The 13,652-nt window shown below is 58.2% G+C and overlaps 4 protein-coding genes across 4 annotated transcripts; 1 reads left to right on the top strand and 3 right to left on the bottom strand.

The window, feature by feature from the left end:
- Window positions 1-2,389: 2,389 nt before the first annotated feature.
- On the bottom strand, window positions 2,390-4,707 carry CH63R_00094 (ENB1 protein; the record flags this gene model as incomplete). The annotated part of the gene is made up of 5 exons (XM_018295069.1): window positions 2,390-2,417; window positions 2,469-2,563; window positions 2,674-4,093; window positions 4,165-4,197; window positions 4,289-4,707. 5 exons carry the CDS (start codon window positions 4,705-4,707, stop codon window positions 2,390-2,392), a joined length of 1,995 nt encoding a protein of 664 aa, XP_018163431.1.
- A 1,519-nt stretch (window positions 4,708-6,226) lies between these two features.
- On the top strand, window positions 6,227-8,670 carry CH63R_00093 (Alpha beta hydrolase fold family; the record flags this gene model as incomplete). The annotated part of the gene is made up of 8 exons (XM_018295068.1): window positions 6,227-6,484; window positions 6,578-6,649; window positions 6,720-6,833; window positions 6,907-6,981; window positions 7,048-7,075; window positions 7,159-8,145; window positions 8,266-8,402; window positions 8,503-8,670. The coding sequence occupies 8 exons, from the start codon at window positions 6,227-6,229 to the stop codon at window positions 8,668-8,670; spliced, it is 1,839 nt and encodes a 612-aa protein (XP_018163430.1).
- Window positions 8,671-8,947: 277 nt separating this feature from the next.
- CH63R_00092 (Aspartic-type endopeptidase) lies at window positions 8,948-10,726 on the bottom strand (the record flags this gene model as incomplete). The annotated part of the gene is made up of 1 exon (XM_018295067.1): window positions 8,948-10,726. The coding sequence occupies one exon, from the start codon at window positions 10,724-10,726 to the stop codon at window positions 8,948-8,950; it is 1,779 nt and encodes a 592-aa protein (XP_018163429.1).
- Window positions 10,727-11,744: 1,018 nt separating this feature from the next.
- Window positions 11,745-13,094, bottom strand: CH63R_00091 (uncharacterized protein; the record flags this gene model as incomplete). The annotated part of the gene is made up of 3 exons (XM_018295066.1): window positions 11,745-12,179; window positions 12,262-12,874; window positions 12,991-13,094. 3 exons carry the CDS (start codon window positions 13,092-13,094, stop codon window positions 11,745-11,747), a joined length of 1,152 nt encoding a protein of 383 aa, XP_018163428.1.
- Between the last annotated feature and the right edge of the window lie 558 nt (window positions 13,095-13,652).

Here is a 13,652-nt window from a genome sequence, read left to right as displayed (position 1 = left end):
ATCGTAGATCCCCCTAGACGTTGCATTTGGGAACCGGGCTGCAACGCAGGACTATCATTACCGCTGAGGCATCGGGTGAAGGTCCTCGGGCCCAACAACCCCATCCGAGAACCAGGCCAGCTCGATGATCGTACCGTAAATTGAGCGTCTCAGCAGCCAGAATTGGATTCGGTGGCGCGTCTGAGCAAACGCGGGGTGGCGCCCAAACAAACATGCTCCCGGCGCTTCTCCCCAACTTAGCACGGCTGCTAGTCCGGCTTCGTCGCGGCGCCGCTGCCGGGATCCCCGCCACGGGTTGTTTCACCAAGCAGCCAAGCCGAATATTAGGCCCGGAGCAAACCGCGCGTTGGCGCGCTTCGCTCGAAGCTTGGACAACCCCAGAGCAAGCACGGGTAGCCAGGAAAGAAGCTTAATGGCAAAAACAATGGGCTGTTAACCTTAAAGAGTCTGGGTGCCTTTTTGCGGCCGAGCAGACTTGGCACACGTCAACGAGTGTGCAAGAAAGGGGTCGTGCAGTGCAAAGCAAGCGAGAATTGTTGCAGTGGCTTGGGGATAGTATCGAGGACAGCGTTAAATGCAGTGAATCTGTTTATTTTGAGAACCCTTCTTCCGAGATGTGTGGCCAATGCGGTCCGGTCTTCCTACAGGCATCGAGCACATCTGTTGGTGTGTGAACCAATACCAATCATGATCACCGGCATTATTCCACAAGGAATCTCCCGTTGACTACGACTTGCGGAGGTAGACACGACTCCGCTGCCCTCAGCCTTAGTGGACTCTTTCGCCGGGTATAGCTCAGGCCGTGTATCAGCCTCTAGTCACTTCAACGGATAGGAGATGATCAAAACATAGCCGTCATCAGTTAGTTCACTGTTGTACCACGGAGTGCTCGAAATGGCACAGTCATGACAAAGGGGATGCAGTTCCAGACACTAAACGTCGCTTTATTCTCGGGAATAGGTAATGGAAGCTGTGTCTGTTTCTGCCCGTGCCCTCCTTCGATGATGGAGATGTACCCTGCTGGTCAGTATTCAGAGTACCCAAGACAATAAATTGCCATAGCAATTCCGGGCAGATTTGCATCCGCTGCGCTGAGCCGCGAGCCTCCATCTTCATCCTGATCGTCACAGCTTCAACCACGTGGGGGCGACGTTATGCCGTAAGCCATGGGTGTATCGGGGTCGAATATCAGTCTGTTATCTTTCCAAGGTTCCAGGCAACGAGTTGAATTTCTTGATCGAGGTCTCAAAAGCTGCGTGAAGAATGAAGATGCTTATCTACTGAGATGGATCCAGCGGCTACTGCCTTTTTACAGTCACTAAACGGGTATAAATTCAACATCAACTCACCTCACCGGCTTTGGCTTTCTCATCGACAGACGTGAACATTGCGCCATCTCCAGGCATCGGTGAGAGGATCGATGGTGAGATTGCTGCCAGTTCTGGGTATACGCGTCAGCCAGGGGCCTTTCTCGATCGTCGTCCACACCTGATGGTTAAGGTCACCCTCAAGAACATCTCAACACCGCCCCCAACGTTCATGATGTTGAGCCGGCCAGCTGGCCCAGAAAATGTTCACTCAGGCCCGCCACCGCCTCCACGCCTGATCTGGATATGGTTCTGATGCCAAGCAAGTCTGAAAAACGGCATAACGAGCAAGGGACCTCCAATCTTGGAGTTCACCGAATATCCCCAGCCAAGGTACCACCGTGTTCCCCACCTCGTCTTCTCGTCATGTGCCATTCTTGCGAGACAAAGATGACCTAGCTGTCGTGTCGAGGCCGAGGGCGAGACTGTCATCATACGGAGGCCGACGGTACCAGAAGCAAGAACGACTGAGAATGTGAACGAGTATGTCACTGTTCTGTCTGTCTCGACTTCCAGGAACAGTTCATGGCTGAATGAATAAAAGCACATTGCGGCGGTGCACGGGCGGAACGGGGGAAACCAGACAATCTTTGCTCGGTTTCCTTATTCAGTGTAATAGCCAATGCCAGTTATTTGTCTGATGTACTTGCCATAGATTCGATTTAATCATACCCGGGTATTCATTGTTAATTTCCTGACATGTTCACCTTTTCTTTTGCTACCTCTGGGTTTGGTTGATATATTTTCGATCATCGTGGCAATGTGTCATAGACCTACTCATGACACAGCAGCATGTACACCAACATCACCCACTTGATAGCAGGGCGATGCGCTCAAAGAGACCGCTAAGGATAGCCACAATACTCGAAAGCCAAGCCGCTATCTATGACAGGGTTGAAGGTAATAAACGCCTTGGAATTCCCTAAAAGTCTACTCGGGATGAGAATCATAGGCGTTACTCATCTTGTCCCGGCTACTACTATATCTAAAGTCTCTTGGAGCAAACCGATGGGTTTCCGATTTCAAGTTTCGACAATATTGTTTCGATCACTTTCAGTTGGTCAGCAATGTACACGGCAAAGGCGTCTTTGGAACACTTACGGCAACGTATAATTCGGGAGGAGCCAGACTAGAATGACACCGGGGGTCGATGCTCCAACGGCAGCGTAAACCATGTACTTCATCACATCCGTGAACTGTCCAGTCGTAAAATCAGTACCCCAGGTTTCTTTTTTTTTTTTTGGGGGGGGGGGGGGGGGGGGGGGGGGGGGATGAGGGGATGATAGTGATGTTGCACAGAACATACCGCGTGATTGATGGCGTTTCTCTCTGGAGTGCCCCATGCCGGGGCTGTGCCGACAATCGAGTCGAACAAGGAGTCGACGAGTTCAGAAGAGGCCCCGGCCCCGAGGTATCGATACAGCGCAGGCTTGAACGTGTTGGAGTAGATGGCCCCGGCAACGCAGCCGCCGATGCTGCTTCCGAGCACGGCGAAACAGATGACGAGGGCGGTGACCTGGGGCATCTCGCGGTGCGGCACGACGATCTGCGCGGGCACGAGGATGGACAGCTGCATGAAGCCGGAGCCCAGGCCCTGGATGACCTGGACGATGAAGATCTCGGCGACCGAGTTCTCGGCGCCGCGCAGCCGGAGCATGACGCCGTACCCGATGAAGCGGACCGTCGCCCCCGAGACGAGAAGCCACTTGTACCGCCGCGTGTAGGCCATGGCGAGCCCGCCGGTGATGGCCGTCACGCACTGCATGACGCCGTGGGTGTACTGGAAGAAGGTGGCGTCGCGGGCGGTGAACCCGCGGGCCACCGTGGCCCACGAGTAGAGGTACGTGTGCGTGCTGGAGAAGCCGATGGAGTCGCTGGCGATGAGGAAGAGGCAGAGAGCGATGGTCCGGTTGCGGAAATAGTGCGGCGGCAGGATCGGGTTCCTCGCGGCGAACTTCTCGTAGAAGGGCAGGGCTGCGAGGACGAGCCCGCCGATGACGACGAGGACGACGGTGTACGGCGTGCCCCAGCTGCTGCTGCTGCTGTTGTTGTTGTTGTTGTTGCTGCCGGAGGAGCTATTCGCCGCCAGGGTCAGGGGTACCAAGACCATGGCGAAGCCTGCGCACAGTAGGAGCGAGCCGCCGAGGTCGATCTGGGAGCAGAAGCCGTGGAGAGTCGTCTTCTTCTTTCGGGGGACGAGCCCTCTGTTCTTGGCCCTCCTCTGGTAATAGAGCAGCGTCGAGATGATGACGGCCGAGCTGATGGGCATAAGGATGGCGAACATGCCGATGCCCCAGCGCCAGCCGATGCCGCCGGGCCTGACGACATCGTCGACGATAAAGCCGGCGGCCCACGGGGTGATGAGGAAGGGGAAGAAGAGGAAGCTGATGGCGAAGCCGCGCCAGCGGGCGGTGGTGATGTCGGCGACGATGATGTCGTTCATGATGTTGGTGCCGGACTGGCCGACGGCGTAGAAGATGGCGCCCGCCGCGTAGGCGTTGAAGGAGGCGGACGAGGCCATGAGGACGTAGCCCAGGACGTAGAAGGACATGGCGACGATGTAGGCCTCGCCGCGCCCGACGACGTTGGACAGCTTGGCGATGAGCGGCTTGACGACGGCAAAGACGATGGCTGTTGCGGTGCTGAGCGTTGCCAGCCTGGAGAGCGCCGAGAAGGACGAGGTGGCGTAGTTGTTGTAGATGCTGACGGTTGTGTTGTCGATCTCGCTGTTCGACGGTCAGAACTGAGGGAGTTGTCACGGGTCGAGGATCTGGTTGGTGTGTGTGACGTGACTTACTAGATGATCATGACCAGAGCAAGACTGACGGCCCTTGACTATCAGCAACTCGTTTTCTCGCTCTCTCTTTAACAGCCTCAAGGAAGGGGGGTAATGAAGTTGATTCGATCATGAACCGACCTACCCAAGAATCACCAGCCATCTGCCCTTTCTGCCCCATAGGGCTCGCGCGGCCTCGATTTTTCCAACACCAGACTCAAGGACCTCGGAGTCGGAGTCGGAGGACTTCCTTAGGTCGTCATGCTCGTCATGCTCGTCATGCTCTTCAAGTTCGCGAGGCTTCTTGTCGGCCAGCTCGACATCAACGGGGTCTTTGATCAAGGCAATACTGTCGTGGTCTATCGCGTCTGAAGAGGCCAAATCGAGAGAAGACGGAGCCCTCGAGTAGGCATGACTCTGAAACGAAGTGAAAACCCCCATGTTGCGGTTGTTCTCGTCTCGGGGCGTTGCCGTCTTGGCCAAGAGAATGGTGCGTTCGTTGTCGTCGTTGCCGTCCTCGTCGTCGTCGTCTGCCTCGGACGAACGAGCTATGGACCGGCTCATGGTGAGCTTGAGTCTTGACCAAGCAGACGCTCGGGCGGCTTTACTTCAGCCTCGAGTCATTGCCGCCCACTGAGCGACCCAATCAACCTGGCCAAGGTTACACTCGAGACGACTCCCCGCGAAGTAAGTTTCTTACAGCACAACACGGCACGGCACAGCACGGCATAACACAGCACAATGCAGTACAGTAGAGTACAGTACAGCGCAGGAGAGTTCAAGAAAGAGTAACGCACGGATGTCGCCTATGAGAGGGTGGGACTTATAAGATGAATGAGAAGATGCGGTCGGAACTGTCTTCCCGCGGCGGCCGTTTGTCTTCGGCCCTGCGAGGGATCCCGCGCCCGCCCGCACGCGCGGGGTTGCGAAGGAGGGAGCAGAATAGCCTATCACGTTGTCGACTTTGTCATCCTCCTCGCGTCGTTGGCAGTCGTGTGATAGGGCTCGCTGATAGCATCCCGCCGCATGCTTCAACGGCTTCTACGGCTTCAACGGCTTCTACGGCTTCTACGGCTTCTTAATGGCTGGCGTTATCTGTCCATCGTCCCATTTTTCGGTAAATTAGGATTAACTTCTGCCCTTCCCGTCAAAGGGTTGGTTGCTTGGACCGGACCTGCCCGCTTTGAGGGCACCTTGGAGAAGGGGGGCTCAGTTGACCAAGACTCTTGTTGAGGAAGACTTGATTATAATAACAGTGGCAGACTGGTGATATGTCTTGGGATTAGAACCCGGATGCACGGGATGGACCCTGAATTCCCTTGCTCCACCGCGGCCAGAGTGACCCACGAAAGCAGGGCTCAATTCCGGCATCGAGCCCCGGCCGGCCGGCCGGCCCGGGACACGCTTGTGATGGGGGCAGACCGGCCCGTTGAGATTCGCCCAGTGTCGGCCCCAAACCAGCTCAACCAAACATTGTTTCCTTGTTTCCTTGCTGCCAAACTGAATCGTCAACCGAGTCTGGTCTTTTTTTTTTTTCTTTCTTAGAATGAGACCAATAACAGCGACAGCAACAGCAAACGTGGCCTGATGGCATGCGAGGAACTGACACGGGCACACGCGCCCTTCAAACTCTTTTCCATCTAGCAGCCCCGACAACCAGATGAAAAAAAGAAGAAGAAAAAAAGAAGAAAAACGGAAATCCTATTTGAAGAAATTCCAGGGCTCCAGCACTGGCCTCCCCCCCTCCCTTCCCTTCCTTATCTCCCGACACCTTTCCCACCCGCGTTGGGCCAAAAGCCAAGAGGGACGAAGGATGCGCTAAACCTGATCAAGTCGGCACTGCTCTGTCCCATGTACTTACTCGCAGTGTTTCTTCTAGCTGCTTAGCCATGAGTCGGCGATCTGGAACAAGGGACGACCCCCCCCACGGATTTGTGAATCAGCTGGTCTAAAATGCGTTCGGCTTGGGGGGGGGGGGGGTCATGTTTTTGACGGGCCGACTGTCGTTTCCCCTTCTCCCTTTCTTTCCTTCTCGCCTTGGCCCTCAAGACCGTATCATCGAAAGCACTGGCATCTTCCTTTTATGTATGAAGTAGTAGAAAAAATGAACAGCGAGAAGAAGACGCCGGGGTTCTTGGGGCCCAAAGAGATCGAGACCAGCGGCGGTCCGAAGGCCAAGGGCAGAGCGGCCGTCACCGCCGCCGCCCTGTCGTTGCTGGCGCTGACGGCGCTTATCAGAGGGAATTTCCTGTCCGCGCCGCCGTGGTCTTCCTCCAGGCACAACGAACATCACTCAGGCGTTCCCGGACAAGGCAGTTCGACTGAATGGAGCTGGTCAAGCGTAAGGGGAGACCCCTCCCAGCCCCCCTCCCCGAGGGAGGAGGAACACCCAAGGTGTTAAAGTATCCGATGCTGACACAAGGTGCAACAACAGATCAAGCCAAGCAGGGCCCTCAAGTGGCACAGCTGCTTCGAGGACGGGGGTTACGACTGCGCTAGACTGGATGTTAGTGCACACACAATACACGCGCGCCCTCGCGGGTGTGACTGCAGCGTCTAACAGGCTCTTTCTGCAGGTTCCCATGGACTGGCAGCAGCCGCGGGATGACCGCCGAGTTGTCCTCGCCATCGTCAGGATCCGCGCCACCGACGCGTCCGATTACAGAGGGCCGGTCATCTTTAACCCCGGTGTAAGCGGCAACGCCAGCACGAAACAGCATATTCCCCGACTATGGTTTTCAGGACACTGACAAGTAAACGCAGGGCCCTGGCGGCTCCGGGGTTTGGTCAATGAGAAACCATGGCCGGATGCTGCACGAGATCGTCGGCACAAACCATGTGAGTCTTGTCTGATATCAGCCCCTAGCGGATGCAGATGCAGATGCAGATGCTGATGGAACATAGGACCTCATCAGCTTTGACCCGCGAGGCGGTAAGTTCGTCCGACATGGCTTACGGCACCGGACTTCCTTTATCTCACAGTCTTAACTTACTGAACTATCCCCACCCCGACAGTCGGCGCATCCATACCGAGACTCGAGTGCTGGTCCTCGCCGCAACAGGGCCAGAGCTGGGAACTACAGGATCCCGGCATCCTCGACTCCCACGAGGGCATCCTCGGCGAGCTCTTCACGCGGGCGGCCGCGTACTCACAGGCCTGCGAGAGGGCCATGAGACCCTCGGGCATCCTGGAGCACATCGGCACGGCCTCCGCCGCCAGGGACATGCTCGAGATCGTGCACCAGACGGGCAACGACAAGCTCAGGTACTGGGGCTTCAGCTACGGCACCATCCTCGGCGGCGTCTTCGCCGCCATGTACCCGGACAAGGTGGACCGTCTCGTCAGCGACGGCAACGTCGACTACCGGGAGTGGTTCAACTACGCCCACGTCAACTTTGTCCGCGACACCGACAAGGTGCTCTTCGCCTTTTACGACTTCTGCCACCGCGCCGGGCCCGAGAGGTGCGCCTTCCACGCGCCCACGCCCGAGGCCGTCATGCAGAGGTTCGGCGAGCTGCTGTCCGGGCTCAAGGCGCATCCCGTCATCGTCCCCGCCACGGACGACGACGACGACGACAACGGGCCCGAGGTGCCGTTGCTGGTGACCTACTCCAAGGTCATGCGCCTCCTGTCGTCGACGCTGTACCAGCCGCAGGACAAGTTCGAGAGCTTCTCCAGGATCATCGCCGCCCTCGAGCAGCGGGACGGCCGGCCGTTCTACGAGTACTACCACCCGCGGGGCAAGCCCGGCCCAGCCCCGGTCTGCTCCACGCAGCCGATCTCGCCCCTGGAACCCCTGCCGGGGATCATCGAGGGCACCGAGGACGCGTTCCCGGTCATCATGTGCGCCGACCACCCGGCCGTACTCAACCTGACTCTCGAGGAGGTGCAGCGCGAGGCCGAGACTCTCATGGAGCTCAGCCCTGCCACGGGAGCACTCGCCGTGCCGTATCAGATGACGTGCAACCAGCGCACGACGCGGCCGCGCTGGCGATTCGACGGTAGGGATTATACACATCTGGGGGCATCCGTTATCCGTAGCAGGGAGAGAGAGCCCCCATCTCCGTCGTGAAACTTGACGTGTTTTTCGCTGACCCGCCGGTTTGTGTCCCCCTTCCCAGGACCCTTCGAGGGCAAGACGGACCACCCGATCCTGTTCATCGCCAACCGGGCCGACAACATCACGCCGCTCCTCAGCGCGCGCAACAACTCGGCCGGCTTCCCCGGGTCGGCTGTTCTGGTGCAGAACTCGTACGGCGTAAGGATGACTGACTCCTCGTGTCCCGACGGGAACTTATCCCCGCGTTCGAGAGGAAGACTTGCTGACGTGTTCTTTTATTTCGTTTTCCTTCTTGCAGCATACATCGCTTGCCGCGCCGTCCAAGTGCACGAGACAGTATATCAACGCCTACTTCCAGAACGGAACGCTTCCGCCGGCCGGGACGGAGTGCGAGGGCGACTCTCAACCGTTTGGCCCGAAAGTCGGGCCTGAAGCTCGCGTCTACCATAACCCTTTGTATCTGTGATTTAGAGGTTCAGAGGATCAATGGCCTGGAAGGGGGTGATTGATCCTAGAGACATGATCTAGAGATAGAACGGGGATGCCTCGATCGATTCAGACGAGTTTGCATTTTTAGTCTAGACAGTTTGCGCGTTTAACATTGAGAAACCGTTCAAGTCGTTTCAACTTTGACGATCAGAGGAACCCCAGGCTATGTGTTTTATTTAAACATATGTATCCAGTCACTAACTCGTAAATAGCACGCCACGTTTTTCTCATTGGTCGACAGCTACCATTAGCTATCACTTCCCAGCGGCTGCCCTATCTGGCGTAGCCGTTGGAGTAGGCAACTCGTACACTACGGAGTCGCTTGGAACTTCATGTCTAACCGTCCGGGTAGATTCGGTATGAGAGCCCATCTCGTGCGGTAATGGCGCTCCCATCTCAACCGGCGGCGTACGAGGGTCGAGCTCGACGGCATGCGTGTGCCCATCCAGCTCGGTGGCTTTGTCCACCCTCAGCATCTTCTGTTCGGCTCCGTGATCCATGAAGCTCTCCCCGGACGAGCCCGCCTGGCTGCCGCTGCCGGCATCGGTTTCCTGGCCTTTGCCTCTCTTGCGGCGCCACCAGAACCAGAGCCCGGAGACGAAGAGGGCGGTCACGGCCACCCCAGCGACGGCGACGCCCGCCTTGCCGCCGGCCGACAGGCGCTCGTCGTCGCTGGCGTCGAAGCTGCTGCGGTCCATGTAGACCGGCTGCCAGTGATCCTGCCAGGTCTTGGCGAAGGACTCGGCCGGGTTCGTCTCGACGGCCGAGCCGTCCAGCTTCTTTACGACGCTCTGCTCCAGGTGCGGCCCGGGGGCCTGCGCCATGTACGCGACCTCCCCCTCGTAGTCGATGGCCAGGAACGCCGCCTGCAAGAAGGCCCGGCCGAGCTGCCAGAAGCCGTAGGGGGATTCCATGGACTTGCAGGGGAAGTAGCTGACAGGCCGCTCCGCCAGCGGCGGCTCCAGCGTCAGGTTGAGGAGCGTGAAGGGCACTTTGATGGTGAGGTTCGTCGCGCTCTGGTCCGAGAGGACGAAGCCGAGGTACGACGACGAGTTGACGAACAGCTCGGCTTGCGTGCTCCGCTCCCAGAGGTACAGGCCCGTCGCGTCGTGGCGCGTCATGTGGAGGCTGGTCGCGATCGCCTCGCAGAAGCCCGGGGGCAGGTAGATGTACGGGGACGCCGGGTTCGGGATCACGACCACGGACCCGGGGGCTCCGCCGACGTATTTCGTGTACTGCTCGCCGGTCTCGGTGGACTCTTGCCAGAAGCTGCCGTTGCCTCCCTCCGCGTAAGAGGTCGAGGTGCCGACCTCGACGTCCAGGACGACGTCGCGGAGGTACATGATCGGGATGCTGTCCGTGAGGGTGAAGGTGCCGACCTGGCCGAGGGCCCTGTTCCGCTCGTAGCCGCCGAGGACCAGGGACCCGGGCAGGCCGAGCGCGGCGCTCCCGACGTGCACGCTGAAGGCGTTCCTGTCGATGTCACCGGATGCTTTGAGCTGCTCGAGGATGGAGGGCACCGTGGTGTCGTCGCTTCTCTCACTGCGTGGCGCGAAACCCAGGATGCCGACGGAGGGTCTGTAGTCCGTCTCGTTCAGGGGGGCGCTGCCCGTCCACTTGGTGGCGGCCACAAAGGTCGCGTTGGCCGTGATCTGGGTGCCGCTGCCGAACCTCGGCTCCAGCTCCATGCCGTCCCAATACTCGAACCCGGACCACTCGGACTCCATGAAGACGGTGCTGAACCACTTGTCCGAGGCGGCCCGCGAGCGACCCGTGCGGACGGCGCTCGAGGGCATGTTGTACGCGCCGCCGTTGTCCGCCGTGGGGATCTCGGAGACGCCGGAGCCGCCGGGCCACAGAGGCACCTCTTGCATCTGCGACCCCGTGCCGTTGAGCTTGACGAGCACCGCTTGCCACGGCCCGTCCGGGCCGAACGTCGTGTTCCCGACGTCGGTCGTCCAGGGAAGCTGCAGTTGGGCGCCAGCGCCCGCGACGGCGGCGGCGGCCAGCAGCAAGACGCGGCGGGCTGCCATGGACTTGTCGTCGCGTCGTATCTTTTTTCTTCTTCTTCCGCGTCTATTACGTATGGCGGTATTAGATGGACATCTGAATCTGCAGTTCCAAATCCGCCATGAAGGGAGAGAAGAGGGGACGAAAGCTGTTTACGGAAGAAAGCCGATGCGTGGGGGGGGGGGGAATGCAGCAGAAACCAAAGGCAGAGAGAATGTCGTGTTGGTCGTTGGAAGGGCAATGCTGCACCTCAAAGGGGGGTGTCTTGGAACTTGGAAGACAACAAATATCCTTCCTCTTCCTCGCTGGCCTATGGACGGAGCTTTGATCCCTTGGCGATGAGCCCCGTCGCAGGCAGCAGAGCCATGTGGCAGGGTTCCGAATCCAACCAGGGCCGGCTCGTGTTTGTGGCACAGTTAGTTTGCCTGCAGCCAAACACAAGCGAGATTTGCAGCCGCCGAATCCTGATACTGATCCAATTCCTACCGAGTCCTGCGTTGCTTGTCTTTTCTGATGTTTGTATTTGAAAAGAACAAGCATTGATGGGAAAATCACACCAACACTCACTCGGATGGTGTAGATCTCGACCTTGATTCCCGAGTGCAACGGCCCCGCCGACAACAGGAAATAGATTCTGATGAGGATCCCGGTGGTACTAAGGCGGCCACCATTCCGTAACGAGACCATGTCAGCTCCCCCTCCGTATTAGACAACTGTTTGTGGAACCCGAGAGGACAATGACCCTGTTTTTAATGGACCGCAGGGCTCACAGTTCTTGTGAAATAATCTTCTTTGTCTCTGTCCCGTGTACCTTGCCCCGGATCCCGTCTTTTTTGGCTTCGGGCCCGGGGTCCCACTTCATGCCGGGCCGCCGTCCGGTCTCCACCCGGAGCTCGTTGTTGCAGCCAAACTAATATAAGCCCGGGCTCTCCTTACTGAAAACTGACACGTTCGAAATTCGACAGTTGTCTCATAATCATGCTTTGAAAGTCGATGTGCGTTCACCTGATGTATTGGTACCCTCTTGCACTCACAGATGGATCACGGACGCATCGATTCCCCTTCATCTTGCCCAGCTCGATCGGTATCCTGCCGCTCAATCGTCAGAGACCCCCGCTTCGACCACCGATCTTCTTGGCCATGATGCTCCCAAGCTTTCAACCCCGTCAACGCCTCGTCGGCAAAGTCGACGTGCCACTGGGCCTTCGCCGCCCTCCTCTTCTTCATGCCCTTCAGGATCTGCTTCGCCCTCGAACGCCACCACGACTTGTCCTGGGCCACGGCGCATCGTCTCAGAAACACCAGCAGGAAGCATATCTGGTCGAGCCTACCGTCGCTCAGAAGCATCTCGCATACGGTCAGGAGGCGGCTCATCTGCATGCTCTTCTCGGAGTCCAGCTTCGCCGCGAGATCGGGAGAGAGAGCTCCCGGGGGCACGTTCGCGGCCAGGTAGAGCGAGACCCAGTGTATGTACACCTAGGTGGTCCAGCAAGTTAGCATCAGGCACGCGAGCGCGCGCGAGCACTCTCGGTACAGCGCGCAAGACAAAGACGTTTACCTCCGTCTCGGAAAGCGGCTCCTTTCGAAGATCCAAGTCTTTGATGGTGCCGTGCTTGGCCGCCATGACCGATAGCTGAGCCATGGCCTCCTCGAGACAGCCTTTCAGGTTGGAGGGGTCGCAGTAATGCAGCAAGACCAGGAGGTCCTTTTCGGGGCCGTCGATCAACGACAAGTCGGACGGTCGGAAGGGCGCAGGAAGGCTGTCGGCCTCCCTGGAGCTCGGGCCGAGCCCCTGTTGTCCTCCGTCGTCGTCATCTGCGTGGCGGTTGAGGAACGGGTTGACGGCGCGGGCGAGGTCCAGCAGGCTTTGCGACGGCGATCCGGTGTCCGTCACGAGGCGCAGCACCGTCTGTTCTGTGATGAGAACGGTGAAATCCCGGATGTTGGCCGCTTCTCGCGCTCCTTCGATGGAGGCGTCGAGTCGTTCGACGAGCGAACCTAGTGCTTGCGGGCTCGCGTCTCCTTGGCCTCCTTCGGCCAGGTACTTGTTGCGCAGCTGGGCCGTGGCGAGGATCGCCTGACGGGCTGTCTCGGAGATTATCGGCGGGAGGTGCTGGACCCAGACGGTTGTCGTCGGCAGTGTCTTTGCGACGCGCGGAGGCGGCGGCGGGCTTGATGTACCCCCAAACGTTAGTTAGCTCTGCCGGCCGGTTGGTCGGTCGGTCGCCTTTAGGCTCGATCATTCCATGTCGAGAAAAGAGAAGACAAGGGAGAGCGAAAGACGAACCGCGATGAGGCGCCGCCCATGTTGGAGAGTCGCTGTGATACGGAACTCTGGACTGCTGGGAGGTCGGGGGCACCAAGAACAAACGTGAAAATGGCGGCGTCCATGATGCGCGACGCCTCGAGAGGGTGGGTTTATTTATTCTCTCATACTTGAAGCTTGAAAGAGAGAGATAAGCTGCACTATTTGCAAATGAGACAAGAGACATACCTATTTCCCTCGCGGCGGCTGAGTCGTATTTCGTGTCTGCACAGCACCCCTTCAGACTCAGAGAGCCTTTGGTGGCTTGTCACCGGCGAATCACAACGGACTGGCAGAGTTCCTAACGTCCAAGTCGTCGACGCCACCGGGCATCCCTTCCAACCCGTCACGAGACGCGTGCGGGGTTATTGCGCCCCCAACTCGATGCTGCGTGTCAGTAGCTGGAACATGGGGGAGGGGAGTGGTACCTAGATCGAGAGCCCTGAACAGATGATCTGTGTGTAACAACAAAGAGAATATGTGGTATTGTGTGTTTGTGAGCCTCGGAGAGTATTCGATATGTACTCGGGGTTGCTAGTAGTATATACACCGCTGTCCATGATCATTTGTTGATGCGTGCCAGATATCAATCATCGTGGCCGCCACCTGACGCCGTGGTTCCGTCCCTTTGAAAATGCGAGCTG

The sequence above is a fragment of the Colletotrichum higginsianum genome, chromosome 1, assembly GCF_001672515.1.
Source record: "Colletotrichum higginsianum IMI 349063 chromosome 1, whole genome shotgun sequence".
Taxonomy (NCBI): Eukaryota; Fungi; Ascomycota; class Sordariomycetes; order Glomerellales; family Glomerellaceae; genus Colletotrichum; species Colletotrichum higginsianum.
Note: the sequence above shows the minus strand (reverse complement) of the source record. Positions and strands in the feature narration are given on the sequence as shown.